This window comes from Triticum urartu, chromosome 7, assembly GCF_003073215.2.
Source record: "Triticum urartu cultivar G1812 chromosome 7, Tu2.1, whole genome shotgun sequence".
NCBI lineage: Eukaryota > Viridiplantae > Streptophyta > Magnoliopsida > Poales > Poaceae > Triticum > Triticum urartu.
This window is the reverse complement of record NC_053028.1, coordinates 678,721,981-678,738,160: the sequence shown is the minus strand read 5'-3', so window position 1 is coordinate 678,738,160 and position 16,180 is coordinate 678,721,981. Positions and strand designations below refer to the sequence as shown.

General features: G+C 51.5%; 2 protein-coding genes across 2 annotated transcripts; both read left to right on the top strand.

Annotated features, from left to right (window-relative positions):
* Positions 1-1,757: 1,757 nt before the first annotated feature.
* LOC125524291 lies at positions 1,758-3,861 on the top strand. The gene has a single exon (XM_048689370.1). It carries the CDS (start codon positions 1,818-1,820, stop codon positions 3,852-3,854), a length of 2,037 nt encoding a protein of 678 aa, XP_048545327.1. The 5' UTR covers positions 1,758-1,817; the 3' UTR covers positions 3,855-3,861.
* Positions 3,862-7,644: 3,783 nt separating this feature from the next.
* LOC125520380 (citrate-binding protein-like) lies at positions 7,645-8,440 on the top strand. The gene is made up of 2 exons (XM_048685303.1): positions 7,645-7,920; positions 8,042-8,440. Exons 1-2 carry the CDS (start codon positions 7,645-7,647, stop codon positions 8,438-8,440), a joined length of 675 nt encoding a protein of 224 aa, XP_048541260.1.
* The last annotated feature ends 7,740 nt before the right edge of the window (positions 8,441-16,180 follow it).

The window sequence follows — 16,180 nt, the reverse complement described above, 5'->3', positions numbered from 1 at the left end:
GCAAGTTTGAAATGCGAGAGAATATCTCAATCGCAAAGACATGTTCGATAAAAATGAGATGTGATAAACACATGGAACATGTCATTCTTCCCAGATGAAATCTGGTACTTTATTTATATTATCAATACATTACATAATATAAACACACCTACTAATAATTACACAAGTCCTAACATAGAATGAATCTAGAACAGGACTAAAATGTAAGTAGTAATCAATCTATGTACTAAACAGTACTAAACATAGACTAAAATTGCACAAATACAATAATTAGTACTAATGATAAGAAAATAGAGAAACAAAATAAAAAATCCACACATCTGGCTGGCCCACCCGCCACAGCACTGCACAGGAGAGGAAGCAGCCACCGCGGACGCCTGGGCCTGGGCCTGCCCGGCCTTTAGCCGGCCCACGCGCCGCCGCACCGCATAAGACATAGGGGGAGCGGGCAGATCGGATAAGGGTCAGAATATCCGAACCCCGCACCACCACCTCTGCTCGATCCCACTATCACTCGGCAGCGCCGGCGGGAGGAGTGGCCGTCGCAGGCCCTCGCGATTCCGGTGGTCACCGGCGTAGCACCGACGACCCCTCCTCGTCCGAAGAAGAGTCGACGACGACGTGATCCGGGCGAGCGGTTCCTGGTGCGGTGCTGGCGAGTCCAAGGCTCGTCGGAGCCCATGAACCGGGGCGGCGGCTGGGGCGATGGTCGATGGCGGCGACGGCACGCCCGAAGAGACGGCCGAAGCGCCACGCAGCGCGGCTGCTCGAGCCCGCAGCCATCTCCTGCTGAGGCGTGGCGGTGGCGTCAGCGCCCTCCATGCCGGCTCCAAGGCGGACCACTCCAGAGGCACCGGTCGGCGCGGAGACGAAGGCGAGTGCCTCCTCCTCGTTCACGATGGCGCCCATCGGCACAGGGATAAATTCGGGCGGCGGCAGGCGTTGGCGTCGATGGCGCGAGCCACGCGGCTGGCGGAGGAGGTGGTGGGGGCGGAGACCCAGGGGGCGATCCAGGCGCAGTGGCGGCCCCGTTCATCATCGGGGCGCTCGGGCCGGCCACCATATGAGGGTCGAGCCCTATGGGCGCATGGCCACGGGCGCGGGGAGCATCACAGTGGGCGCGTCCAGGAGCACGGTGACCGTGTCCAGGGACATGGTGAGCACCGCGACAGGCGCATCCAGTGGCGCTACGGCCGAACCGTCGGATGGCTTGCATCCGGCGACGGAAACGGCGGTGGCTACCAATTCCATGGCGACGAAGGGCAATGAGGTGGTAGCGGCGACCGTCCTCGCGGATCAGACGGAGGAAGAAGGAGACGAGGCTTGTCATCTCACCGGCGGCGAGTGCTTCCTCTCTTCTCCTTTCTCAATTCCCTTTTACTCTCGCTGGTTGTTCTACGTGCGTGATAACGTGTTTGAATCAGAATGATCGAATCCTCTTGATCGATGGTTACAAGCCCCCTGTTATATGTCCCGAAGAGATACGACGATCCCTCGAGGAGGCGTCGGTTCCAGGAGATTGAACGGAGACGTCGGTTGCGGGACAGACCGCAACGATGGTTTGGGCAAGGGGAGATTTTCCCCTAATTACAGAATTATTTTTAACAGTTTTCTTTTCTTTTTCCTAATGCCACGTGGACTGGGCCGTGACTCCATCCGGCGCCGACCGACCAAAGCCGAGAGATACCGACTTAACCCTCCCTGTTATTAATACCAAATCTCTCAGCCTCGAATCGTGTCTTCCACCGCCGCGAAAACCAAACCCGACGTCCCCGTCGAATCCCCGACCTCCAAACCCTAGCACCCACCCAGTATCCATGGCGACGGAGACGGGCACCGCCGCCGCCGCAGCCGCGCCGCGCCTCCTCCTGGGCCCGCCGCTGGTCCGCGCGGCGCGCCCCTCGCCCAACGCCGCCGACGACGCCCCGGAGTCGCACCCGTTCCTCGACCTCCTCGACGCGGCCTTCAACGCGCCCTCCGCCGCCGAGGCCAAGGCGGCGCTGGCCCCGCGGCGGGCGCGCACGGAGAACTGCAACGCCACGTACGCCAACTCGGGCGACCCTTGCGTCGACTTCTTCTTCCACGTGGTCCCGTCCACGCCCGCCGCGCGCGTGCGCGATCTCCTCGCCGCCGCCTGGGCCCGCGACCCGCTCACGGCGCTCAGGCTCGCCTGCAACCTCCGCGGCGTGCGCGGCACCGGCAAGTCGGACCGGGAGGGCTTCTATGCCGCCGCGCTCTGGCTGCACGACCACCACCCGCGCACGCTCGCCTGCAACGTCGCCGCGCTCGCCGAGTTTGGGTATCTCAAGGACTTCCCCGAGCTGCTCTTCCGCCTCGTCCGCGGCCAGGACGTGCGCAGGCTCGCCAAGGAGGGCACCGCCGCCGACAAGGCGCGCAGGGAGGGCAAGCAGCTCGCCGAGCAGCGGGTCGGCCTCCGCGTCAGGCTCGCCGGCCGCAAGCGCGCCCGCGAGGCCGCTACCAGGTCCGTCGTCACGGAGGCGGCGGCCGTGGCGGAGCAGAAGACCGAGGCCATGGAGGTCGATCAGAAGAAGGCCTCCAAGCGGGGCGTGCCGAAGAAGGTCCGGACCATGGCCAAGCTCGCCGTGCAGTCGCTCGAGACCTACTACGGCGACCGCGCCTACCGCTTCCTGTTCGACGCCGTGGCCGACTTCTTCGCCGCCCTGCTCTCCTCCGACATGAAGCAGATGGCCCTCGGCGGCAAGAAGAGGAAGATCGGGCTGGCCGCCAAGTGGTGCCCCACGCCGGGCTCCTCCTTCGACCGCGCCACGCTGCTCTGCGAGGCCATCGCCTGCCGCCTCTTCCCGCGCGACTCCGACCCCGAGTACGCCGAGCTCTCGGACGAGCACTACAGCTACCGCGTCCTCCGCCGCCTCCGCCGCGAGGTGCTCGTGCCGATCCGCAAGGCCCTGGAGCTCCCGGAGGTCTACATGTGCGCGCAGCGGTGGGACGAGCTGCCCTACGCCCGCGTCGCCTCGGTGGCCATGCGCCGCTACAAGGCCCTCTTCCAGAAGCACGACGAGGAGCGCTTCGCCAAGTACCTCGAGGACGTGGAGGCCGGCAAGGCCAAGATCGCGGCGGGCGCGGTGCTGCCGCACGAGATCGCCGCGGCCGCCTACCGCGGCGAGGAGGACGAGGTGGCGGAGCTGCAGTGGCGCCGCATGGTGGACGACCTCCGCGCCAAGGGCTCCCTCCGCAACTGCATCTCCATCTGCGACGTGTCCGGGAGCATGGAGGGCACCCCCATGGAGGTGGCCATCGCGCTGGGCGTGCTCACCTCGGAGCTCAGCGAGGAGCCGTGGGCGGGCAAGGTGATCACGTTCCACACCAGGCCCTCCATCCACGTGATCAAGGGCGAGACGCTGCGCGACAAGATGCGGTTCGTCGCCAAGCTCGAGTGGCACGGGAGCACCAACTTCCAGGGCGTGTTCGACCGCATCCTCGCCACGGCCAGGGAGGCCCAGCTGCCGCCGGAGAAGATGGTCCGCACCGTCTTCGTCTACAGCGACATGGAGTTCGGCGAGGCGTGCGGGCGGGGCGTCTACAACGGCATGCCCTACGGCGAGGGGTCGTGGGACACGGACTACGCCGCCATCTGCCGCAAGTTCAGGGACGCCGGCTACGGCGACGCCGTGCCCCAGGTGGTGTTCTGGAACCTGCGCGACTCCAAGTCGACGCCCGTCACGTCCACCCAGCCCGGCGCCGCCATGGTCAGCGGCTTCTCCAAGAACGTGCTCAAGATCTTCCTGCAGAACGACGGCGTGGTCAACCCCGAGGCCATCATGACCCAGGCCATCGCCGGCGACGAGTACCACAAGCTTCAAATCTACGATTAGTTTGTTACATCGATCCCTTTGTTCGTTCGTGTCGATTCTCTAGTAGAGCTTCTTTTCTGAATTGTGAACTTGCTTCTCTGAATTCGGTGGTGAATGCAATGCAGTGATTCAGACTTAGCATGATGCTTTCGTTTCCGCCTGATGTGGCCACGTTAAATTGTGGCAGCCAATTGAGTTCCCAAAACACTCGGCCAAGGCTTTGCTGAGTTTAAAGTGGCCTTTGCCGAGCGCAACACTCGGCAAAAGCATTACCGAGTTTCAAATAAGGATACTCGGTGACAGGCGTCGAATGGAGACGGCGCAGTAGGTACTCGGAATCGTTCTTCGATATACACCTCATATGGAATTTTTTTTAATAAGAAGACAAAAATACCAGCGTTGACTTCGGGGCAAAAAAATTATTTATTATAGGACACATGTTTGACTGATATTTTTGGTCTTTTCTGAAAAGAAGTCAACAAGAATTTTCTTTTTTGTGAAATGTTTTTACTAATACAATGGAAGGTTTTCAGAAATTTTTAACCTTTTATTTAATTACTACATTTCTTTTCCATATAGGATGCATATAATAATATAGACCAAAAGTTTCTGTCCTATAGTGGTTGTATTATCTGTAAACAAAATTATACCGTGGCCAAGGTTTTTGAGTCGCCTAGCCAAGTCGAGTCGCCATGCCTCCGACTAGTGGCTCGCTGCGATTAGTCTGCGACTCGTCGTGATTAATCGTCCCAAGTCGCCCCAGGTGTTAAGAGGAGGAGGGAAGGGAATAGGTGTTGTTGCAGGCGGAGGAGGGGGAAGGCAGCTGCTTGGAGGATACCACTAGTAGAAAAAGAGTCTGTAGTCCCGGTTCAAGAACCGGGACTAAAGGGTCGGTACTAATGCCCTGACCCTTTAGTCCCGGTTCAAACCAGAACCGGGACTAAAGGCCCTCCACGTGGCCGGTCCACCTTTAGTCCCGGTTGGTAACACCAACCGGTACTAAAGGAAAGTTTCTGATGTTTTTTTGAATTTTTTTTATTTTCAAATTTCTGAATTATTTTAACCTTTAATCTCTAATCATCCCTCATCACTGCTCAATTTAATCTCTAATCATCCCTCATCATTTCAAATCATCTAACTTCCCAGACGGTCACCCATCCTCCCACTCCCCCAGCCTGAGCACGCTTAACTTCCGGGTTCTATTCTCCCTCGTTTCCAAGTCTGCACTCGTTGTTTTCCTGACAATAGTAAGATGTCAATCCTATTAACCCTCAGGAGTTTAGCTTGAGCATGAAGTCACACATTTCACTGTTTGAGTTTGAAACTATTGTTCTAAAAAACAATAATTTTTTAGTAACACTAATATTTCTTGAATAAGTAGTTTGATCATTGTTTGACCACAGTTTGACCATAGTTTGACCAGATTTGACCAAAATTCAAAAAAACTGAAATAATTATTTAATAACACTAATATTTTTGAATAATTATTTAGTAACACTAATACTTCTTGAATAAGTAGTTTGACCATAGTTTGACCACAGTTTGACCATAGTTTGACCAGATTTGACCAAAATTCAAAAAAACTGAAATAATTATTTAATAACACTAATATTCTTGAATAATTATTTAGTAACACTAATACTTCTTGAATAAGTAGTTTGACCAGATTTAATGAAAATTTAAAAAAACTGAAATTTGAGCATAACTTTTTTTTCCTTTTGGAATTTGAGGATTCTACAAATTTGCAAACAAGCCATAGGCGGTCTCCATCGGGTGTAACTTTTCGAGTAGATGATTTTTCATATAAAAAACTTTTTAATCCGAGTTCGTATGCAAAAATTATGCCCATTTTACAAATTCCGGAGAGATTTTGTACATAAAGTCGAAATTCATATTTGTAAATTTTCCCAACAACTAGACCACATATCACATGGGAAACTTATTTTATTTTATTTTTTGACATTTCCATCATTTTCTTTTGTTTTTTCTAAAACTGAAAAGGCGATCCACAGGGGGGGAGGGGGGAGAGTTTGAAAATGGGACCTTTAGTACCGGTTCGTGCCATGAACCGGTACTAATGCCTCAAAGCCCATTAGTCCTGGTTGGTGCCACGAACCGGGACTAAAGGGCCCAGGTGAACCGGGACTAATGCCTTAGCCGCACGAACCGGGATAAATGCACCCATTGGTCCCGGTTCTGAACTGAATCGGGACTAATGGGCTTACCTGGCCTGGACCAAAGCCCCCTTTTCTACTAGTGTACTTCAGCTCGGAGAAGGCGGCGATTCTGATGTGGGATGGGAGCACGCGTCTTGCTCCTCCTCTGTTTTGTGGCAGAGAGCTGGCCCAATAGGCCCATCATGTAACCCTAGCTTCCAAATAAAATCCAACCCGTCCATATGCTCTAATCTCGACCGTGCATCTACTCTCCCATGTGCCTTTCTCCTTCGCCTCGTTCGTGCTTCTCCTCGTACAGGTGGCGCACTCTCCAGCTTCGTCTCCTCCTCCCCCGCCTTGGACTCGGGCCTCCTCAACTTCCCAGTCTTTCCTCCCTTGGCCTTGCTGAATCAAGCCGCCCTGCTTCGAGGTCCTAGTCGCCCGACTAGCCTACCAGCCACGCGACTTGCTCCTCTAGCCAAGTCGCCTGTGCAAGCCAACCTCGCTCCAACGATTTGGCGATTAGTCGGCGACTTAAAAACCTTGACCGTGGCTGAAAAAAGGGAAACTAAAAAGAAACCAATTTTATTTATTTATTTGCGGGGGAAACTAATTTGAATGATTGGACGTGCCATTACAAGTGTATGCTCGTGTGTGCCGTGACATGATTCTTGCATGAATGATTCATCAGTGATCAGTGTATAGAACCAGCCGATCTCAAAAGAAAAGGAAAAACAGCCGACACGGGCCGAAGTGGCGAAAGGGCCTTTTTCTACTTCTAAAAGATCATGAGCCGGCAGGCCCGTTAGCTGGACCACATGATTTGGATCTTGGGCGTTGTTGTTTCAATGCCGGGGGCCGGAGAGGGAGTTCTCGCGGAAGAGGAGAGGGAGAGAGGCGGGTCTCCCAGTTTTTCTTCGAACCCTAGCTCAGCCTGACTCCCTGTTTCAGTGGTACAGGAGATGGCGAAAGGGAAGAGACGAACAGGGTTTCGGAGGTCATTTTGTTCGATTTAAGTACACTCCGAGGACTGTTTTATAAATGTACTAGCAGCACTCCTTGTAGATGGATCCTGTCCCTTCCTTTCCAATCTGACCACTCATGTGCAGCTGGTGCTCCTGGTGCACGAGTTGGCTCGTTGCACTGGATATGTTCTATATCGGCGGGGAGCTGCAGCGACAAGTCTAACACTCTTGCAGGGCGTGTGGTGGGTGCGCATTCCCCCTGTAGCCATATCCGAAACGTCGGGGGAGGAAGACGACCTGCGGTTGCGGGATCCAAAGTTGGCTTTGGCAAAATCGGGTGGCGCACGCTCGACCGGCCGAATGCTGGGCCGACCGGCGCCTAGCGTCGGCCATTTCATCAAAAACAACAAAAGACCGCTGATGCTGCATCGATACCGACATGAAACGATGTACAGAAAAAAAAAAGCAATGGCAGGCGGCTCGTGAACCGACGAACGAGCCGGCCAGCATCCGTCGCTGCAGGCTCCGCTGGTTTTTATAAAGCATCCTGTCAAATGTCGAACAGAATAGCATAAACGTTCGGTTATCTGCCAACCACTGAAAAGAAATCAAGCATACGGCGCCACTATACATCCACAACCAAGCAGTCCAACAGAACGTGTTGCTATCGGAGCGGTAATTCCCTTGATTATGACCAAGCGCTTGCTGCCATGGATCAGTGTCTTGGTCGTGCTGTCGACGCTGTGGCGCTCGTGCAGCCCGGCAGCTGGTGCCGACCCGACGGCCGGCTTCATCGCCGTCGAGGTCACGGGGGACCGGTTCAAGCTCCACAAGCCGTACGACCTACCGCAGGAGCAGCGCTACGAGCTCCGTGCCGATGGCGTGCGGCGGTTCTGGGTCTACTGCGACGACAAGCCCATCCGCGCCGGGAGCCCCACCAAGCCGCGCTCCGAGATCCTCCTCAATGTAGGTCGCATCAATCTCTCTAAACCAACCCTTCCCTCTCACTATGATTTCTGACAGATTAGCCATCGAGTTCTGTTAGTTTGACATGTCGTTTTTGGTTTCCCATTCCGGGGTGGAGCAGGTAACGTACAGCTCCGGGGTGTGGCAGTTCGAGGGGTACGGCTACGTGCGGGCCGGCACCACGGGAGTGTCCGTGATGCAGGTGTTCGGCGCGCCAGGCCCGCCGCGCAACACGACGCTGATGCTGCACGTCTACGGCGGACGGCTCGTGTACTACAACGATGAGACCAAGGTGGTCGACGACCACATCTACGACCGCTGGTTCAGGCTCAACGTGGTCCATGACGTCCAAGCGTCGGCCCTCACCGTGTTCATCGACGGCGACAAGAGGCTGGTCGTCCCAGGCTACGGCGGCGACCTCCACTACTTCAAGTTCGGGGTGTACACGCAGACAGATCCCTCGCACTACATGGAGTCGCGGTGGAGGGATGTCAAGGTCTACACCAAGACTCCCTACTGAAAAAATGTAGGAAATCAACCTGCGAGATTTCGGCATATAATTACTTGGGGACTGGAGTACATTTGATTGGCAAGTGGAAGAAAAGAATTTTGTATTAGTGTGATGAGGCAATGGATTAATGGATATGGTACATATGTCTCTATCTGCCATGAGAAATTAATGCAGTAAATGATGCGTGGATGTTTAGTAACTGATTTTGATCGTGCATGTTGCATGGATATTTAGTGCACGATTAATTTCGGAGGCGTCACAATTATATTGCAAAAAAATCAATCCACTGTTACATGCAACATGATGAAAATACCGACAAAGGCGAGAGTTCACCCACACTAAATCATATATATATATATTGGTTTACCTCATGTATCTTACAACTAGGGAAAAGGAAAAGGCAATTATGATAATGGTTTCTTCGAGTGAGGTTCGTGTGCACCAAGACAAGAAATGAAGAATGCCGGCCAATCCATCTCGAGGGGGACAAGCTGCCGGCGCTTGATTGTGCCAAAGTTGGTAAATTTCTTCATCGCCCCTGTCTCAAGATCTGTAGTGTACACGTTCCCGCAGTTGTCCTTGACGAACAACATGCCACCTTTCTCTTCCAAAAGTGTTAACATAAAAGTCTTGCTAGGTGGGTTTAGCTCAATAACCCGAGTGCGGAGCCACCTTATAGGAGCGGCATCCTCTTGCCGCGTCCATCTCTCCAGTTGGGAGCCTCTCCTTTGCACATGAAGAAACGAGAGTTGCCCGTCAACATCTACGGTAAGGAGAGTATGTTGTGGTTCGTCGTAATTGTGAGGTTTATACTTTGGAGCTTTGATGATCAAATCGACCGGGGTATCAATCTTAGTCAAGGAGGTCTTGAAGGTCCCGGCATCCACTTCAATTGTATGCAAGACCGGGTCATGCATTGTGAAGTAATGAGCGAGCCAGCTTGCCGTGCCACGCCATACAACGGCGCGGGGGTGCCTAAGCGGCAAGTAGTAACTACCGCTCTCCTTGCCAGGAAAACTTAGCTTACTCGGCCAACTCCATCTTAGCTTACCGGACGTGAACTTGTGGAGGTTGTGCGGCCGGTGATCCTTGTCAGTGCCAACGACGAGCACTTTGAAGAAGGACGAGTAGCCGGACGGCACCGAGGGTTGCTGCTCGCCACTCCTCGTACAGTCTGCGCCGGTTAGGATGGCATAGCCACTCTTATCGAAATCCCCATCACACTCTAACAGAGGGAGCTTGTCACATGCGCCGGAAAGCAAATTCCAGACGGCCAGGCGGACAGATGAGGCCAAGCAACCTTTGCCTTTGCTAGTAGGTGTATCCAGGCGTACGAACATTGTGCAGCGGGCCTCTTTTACGGCCTTCTGTGCCACTTGTTGCTGCTCTCAGGAAAAATGACTCTAGAGAGCGACGGTCAGAACCAAACACCGACCCCGGCGCGGGGACGAAGCGTGTCACAAAGGTCGGGTCGTCCTTGATGACGATTTTCTCCCAGAGGAACGACGCCGTCTCGTGGTCGGGCCAGCGGCTGCGGCGAACAAAGGAGGCCTTAAGTACGAGGCGGCACCAGTGGTTGCACGTCATGGCGCAACGGAAGAGATCAGCCACGTCGTCCACGTGCACGAGGATCTCGCGGACCGTGTCGTCCGGGAGCGATGCCGCGGACACCAACGCCGCCGTCCCTTTCATCTTCTCCCGTACCACGCGACTCCGCGAGTCTCTCGCGTACGAGGAGGATAACCAAGGTTTTGAAGGGCCTCAAGGTCCGGATCCTAATTGGAGTCACCGTCTAATTTATGTCCGTGGCGTGTTACAGTTCGAAGCCGGGATGTGTCCCCACCTAGGTGTCCCGGCTGTGCGCGGATCAGCCGGCTTGGTAGATATTTGGTCTTTCAAGTCTGAAAACCGGGTAAGTTTTGTCCGAAATCAGATATTGACCACTTTGACCGGGTTTAACAGCTGAATCCCGCCTGTCAAGATGACATGACAGAGGTTATGGCGCTGACTAACGTATGGTTAATTGGACAAGGGGTCCACCAGTGAGCAGTCTCCTTTGTCCTCTTTGACCAATTTCACAGGGCACTTTCTTTGCTGTTAATCTGCTCGTGAGGATGGAGCAAGCAAATTCGTCACCGGTCAACTGTTTAACCGTAGTCGCAGACAAGTCGGCGGCCCCGAACGGAGTAGTAGGAGAAGGGTCCGTCCACCGCATCTTTACCATGGTTGCAGCACCACCTTCTCCTCCCGGGGCTAAATTTCGTGTTTTGACCCTTTTGTGAAACAAAATCGAGATTTGACCCCAGTTTGAAAACATTTCGGAATCTGACCCTTTTGCTACCGCCAGACCCTCAGGTAGTAGAGTTGCACAGCCTACCGCCACAGGTTTCGGCGGTAGGTGTGCCTGACGGCCGTCAATCCGTTAACGGCTACTTACGTACCTACCGCCAACGCCCACGGCGGTAGCCCACACAAATCTAACGAAGGGAGCTTGTCACATGCGCCGGAAAGCAAATTGCAGACGGCCAGGCGGACAGATGAGGCCAAGCAACCTTTGCCTTTGCTAGTAGGTGTATCCAGGCGTACGAGGAGGAGGCCGTGGTGAACGACGAGGGGCACAACATTGTGCAGCGGGCCTCTTTTACGGCCTTCTGTGCCACTTGTTGCTGCTCTCGGCAAAAATGACTCTAGAGAGCAACGGTCAGAACCAAACACCGACCCCGGCGCGGGGACGAAGCGTGTCACAAAGGTCGGGTCGTCCTTGATGACGATTTTCTCCCAGAGGAAGAAACCGGGGAGGAACGACGCCGTCTCGTGGTCGGGCCAGCGGCTGCGGCGAACAAAGGAGGCCTTAAGTACGAGGCGGCACCAGTGGTTGCACGTCATGGCGCAACGGAAGAGATCAGCCACGTCGTCCACGTGCACGAGGATCTCGCGGACCGTGTCGTCCGGGAGCGATGCCGCGGACACCAACGCCGCTGTCCCTTTCATCTTCTCCCGTACCACGCGACTCCGCGAGTGTCTCGCGTACGAGGAGGATAACCAAGGTTTTGAAGGGCCTCAAGGTCCGGATCCTAATTGGAGTCACCGTCGAATTCATGCCCGTGGCGTGTTACAGTTCGAAGCTGGGATGTGTCCCCACCTAGGTGTCCCGGCTGTGCGCGGATCAGCCGGCTTGGTAGATATTTGGTCTTTCAAGTCTGAAAACCGGGTAAGTTTTGTCCGAAATCAGATATTGACCATTTTGACCGGGTTTAACAGCTGAGTCCCGCCTGTCAGGATGACATGACAGAGGTTATGGCGCTGACTAACATATGGTTAATTGGACAAGGGGTCCACCAGTGAGCAGTCTCCTTTGTCCTCTTTGACCAATTTCACAGGGCATTTTCTTTGTTGTTAATCTGCTCGTGAGGATGGAGCAAGCAAATTCGTCACCGGTCAACTGTTCAACTGTAGTCGCAGACAAGTCGGCGGCCCCAGATGGAGTAGTAGGAGAAGGGTCCGTCCACCGCAGTAATATAGGTTTACTGATAGGCCGTGAGTGCCTTATAGGTACTCCAGAAAAAGTGAGTGCCTTGGGTCAATTCAATATTCAGAACAATATGCTGTCACGGTATACTTAATTACAGAAACCAATTTGTTGTCAAGAATAATATGAACACCATTGTATTGCATTATTTTACACAGCCGCTATTTTTTTAATTAGTTACACAACCACCGTTCACCCGCAAAAGACATTGTTACCATGAAACAATGTGACCAAGATGACGATTCATCCAAAGCTTAGCAAGAAGAGCGAAAAAAAATCACAAACAGCTACAAGGCATACCCCTACGTTCTCTCGGACGCACAATGATAAGGTTTCATCTACCTTTTGTAGGTGCCGCCGCCGATTTCCCTTGTCTTGGGCGGCCTTACGGCCATGGAGGCGCGGTGGATTCAGTCTTTGCCATTGGGAGAGCTCTGTTTTTATGTGTTTTTTAAAGTTTAGTTAGGATTTGTGTCCTTTTTAGAAAGGCGAGGTAAAATATGTTTTTTCTCGCCTTTAGGCACTGTTGTAAACTCATTTCAATTTCATATTATTATTATATCTATTGTATTCTAACTTCACCATGGTTCATACCCCCCGATACAACCCATAGATTCATCAAAATAAGTGAACAACACATAGAAAATAGAATCTGTCAAAAACAGGACAGTCTGTAGTAATCTGAATATTTAGTATACTTATGTAGCAATCTGAAAAATTATACATTGTTTTCATGAGCATGAACACAAGTGTTGAAGGTCGACCCTCACTTCTCCAATGCACAACCTTCCAATCACTTCTCTTTTTAAAAACGTTTTTAGGCATAAGAGGCAAGTAATTTTTTTTTGGTATTTTCATTTTGTATTTTTTTTGTTATTCACACACAACTAAAGAAAATAAAAGGGAAAACAAAATCTACTTAGTGAAGAAAGCAAACAAGCATACACAACAATACCAACCCCACGCTATTGCTCCCCAGCAACGGCGCCAAAAAAAGAGCTTGATAATCCCCAAGTGCAGGGAATCATCGTAGCAATTTTCAAAGGTGGAAGTGATAAGTATGGAGTGTCGAACCCACAAGGAGCTAAAGGTAAGATCAATATTCTCTCAAGTCCTATCTGTCGCTGATACGAATCTACGTACACCAAACGTTTGCTTCCAACTAAAAACGAGAAATAAAACTACGTTATGGGCATGAAGAAGATAGATTTGCATGATATCGAAGAACTAATATATAAAAGTAGGTGTTGTTAGTATAAAGTTAGAATATATCACTATAAATTATAGATAGCGAGTGTGGAATAATGATGGGTCGGTGTGCAGAATTATCCTAGGCAATTGTTAACAAGATCGGTAATCATTATTGCTATTTTATATGAGGGAGAGGCATAAGCTAACATACTTTCTCTTCTTGGAACTCTAGCAAGCATCCGCAACTACTAAAGATCATTAAGGTAAAAACCAACCATAGCATTAAAGTATCAATTCCCCTTTATCTCATACGCAACAACCCCGTTACTCGAGTTTAAGCTTCTGTCACTCTAGCAACCCACTATAAGCGAATCATGAACGTATTGCAACACCCTACAGCGGGAATCCTTCACGTGTGTGCGGCATGGTAGGCACCATAGGACAACACCAAAATAATACATACAACTCAAACCAATCTATATCATCAATCAACCCAAAAAGATAAAAGAAATCTACTTAAAACATCATAGGATGTCAACACATCATTGAATCATAATATGTGGTTTAAAGTACCATGTCCAAGTAGGTGATTACAGCGGGGTGCGGGAGAGTGAACCGCGTAAAAGAGATGAGGATGGTGATGAATATGGTGATGTTGATGAAGACGATCACCGCGGTGATGGTTCCCCCGATGGCACTCCGACTCCACCGAGAGAGAGGGGGAGAGGTTCTCTCCCTTGTGCTTGCTCCTCCAGGGCCTCGCCCTAGATGGGGAGAGGTTCCCCCTCTGGTCCTAGGCCTCCATGGCGACGATGGCCCCCTCTGGGATCCTCCTCCATGGCCTTCGGTGATGATGGCCCCCTCCGGCATGGTGCCAGAGAGGGTTTAGATTGGTTTTTCGTGGCTGCAGAGGCTTACGACGGCGGAACTCTCGATCTCTCTTCTGTTTTAGGGTTTTTAGGATTTATAGGAGGGGTTGGCGTCGGTTTCACGTCAGGGGGCCTCACGAGGCGATCACAAGGTCGAAGGGCGCGCCCTAGGGGGGTGGGGGCGCCCTCCACCCTTGTGGTTAGCCCAGGACTATTCTTTCGTATCTTTTTCTTCCCGTATTTTTTATATTTTTCAGAAAAATTCTCCATTAATTTTCAGCTCGTTCCGAGAATTTTTATTTGTACAAAAAACAACACCACAATAGTTCTGCTGAAAACAACGTCAGTTCGGGTTAGTTCTAATCAAATCATACCAAAATCATATAGAATTGTTGCAAACATGGCATTAATACTTAATAAATTATAGATACGCCGGGGACATATCAAAGAGCCCGGAGAGGAACGATCGTGTAGAGTCCGGCCAGCGGAGGCGGTGAAGGAAGGAGGCCCCGAGTATAACACGGTGCAACGGAAGAGGTCGACGACGTTGTCCAGGCGCACGAGGACCTCACGGACGACGTCGTCCGGGAGCGAGGGCACGGTGGCCGCCGCCGTCCCTTCCATCTTCCCGGCTTCCCCCGTGTTGCGGCCGTGAGAGGTGCGATTGGACGAGGGCAGATCCTATTTGGCGCTTATGCGCCCGCGAGCAAACGGGCGCCTGAAGGGCGCGACTACTTGGGCTCGGCCCATTTTGCTTTCCAACCTTTTCTGTTAAAAGGCAAAAAAGGGAGCGATACGAGACATATTCGAACCTGTGAAATCCCCATCGAAGGTTGCCTGTTCTAGCCACCCCACCAACAAGGGCAGCTGTGCTAACATTCTAACCTATACGTCATTTATTCGTTCCATTTTCCATTTCTGTTTTTTTTTCATTTTTTCATTTTTCTTTGTCTTCTTTTCCCTTGCCCGATGAATTGTACGCAAATACATGAGCCTTTTTTTTTTCAAATTGATGAACTTTTTTGAATTCGATTAACTACTTTCAAATCGATGAACTTTTTAAAAAATCCATGAACTTTTTTGAATTTTGCTGAACCTTTTCAAATTTGTTGAAATTTTTTGGCCAATTTCCATGAACATTTTTTCAAAATCAATGAACTTTTTTTAAATTGATGAAATTGTTCAAAATAGACGAACTTTTTTTGGAATCAATGAACGTTTTTCAAATCTGATGAACTTTTTTTCAAATTCAATGAACTTTTTTTAAATTTGGTGAACTTTTTTTGAAAATCGATAAACTTTTTCGAAAAATCGATGAACCTATTTTAAAGAGATGATTTTTTTTTCAAATGGGTGAAGCCTTTTCTTTAAATCTGTAAACCAGTTTTGATTTCACCTTTTTATTTCGTAAGAAATAGGAAAATAAGGGGAAAAAACTGGGCTCCTAGTGAGTGGCCGATCCAGCAAAGCGAGCGATGAGCGACTGAAGCAGGAGCGACCGTTTTGTTTTCCCAAGCGAGTACGCGCTCGTGGGCTGGCCCATGCCAGTGATGCTGCAGGCGCCCGCTCGTTAACAGCCGCCTGCAGCGCTGACTAGGAGCTCCCTTGGACGAGTCTCGCTCGAGTGCGCTGCGCGAGGAACCGAACCAGCGTAGGCCGTGGCCTTTTACAACCCGGAGGCTCGGGTCGGGGTCCCCCAGTTGGACTCACCGTCGGATTCACAAAGCCGAATCCTAGACCCTCTCGGCCCGTGTGAACACAGCCTAACCAGGCTATCCAAACCAGGCCGAGCCTGCTAACCTGCTGGGCCTAGCCCATCCGGCCTCGGTGCCCGTTCGATTGGGAGCGTCGCCGAACGGAATATCCTATTTGACGCTCTTTGCGTCAAACTGCCGGCGCTTTGCACAGGCGAGCGACCGAGCAGCGACGTGATGGGCCGGCCCAGTTTTGCCGCGTACAATTGCAACTAGCCAACCGGTTTTGTCTCAAAAAAAAAAAGCCAACCGGTTTTGGGAACCTTCCGAAAGGTTCCCTGAACCGGTTTTTTGTTTCTTTTACTGGTTTTTCTGTTTTCTTTCATTTTTTGTTTTTGTTTCCTTTTCTTTTTTTTCATTTTCTGTTTCTTTTTTCTTTTTTCCTTTTGAAGGTTATTTTATCTTT

Bases quoted from the DNA above. Each gene is read 5' to 3' on its own strand.
- LOC125520380 (XM_048685303.1), top strand. From the start codon at position 7,645: ATGACCAAGCGCTTGCTGCCATGGATCAGTGTCTTGGTCGTGCTGTCG. The intron at 7,921-8,041 runs GTAGGTCGCATC...GGGGTGGAGCAG, and splicing joins GCTCCGAGATCCTCCTCAAT to GTAACGTACAGCTCCGGGGT.
- LOC125524291 (XM_048689370.1), top strand. From the start codon at position 1,818: ATGGCGACGGAGACGGGCACCGCCGCCGCCGCAGCCGCGCCGCGCCTC.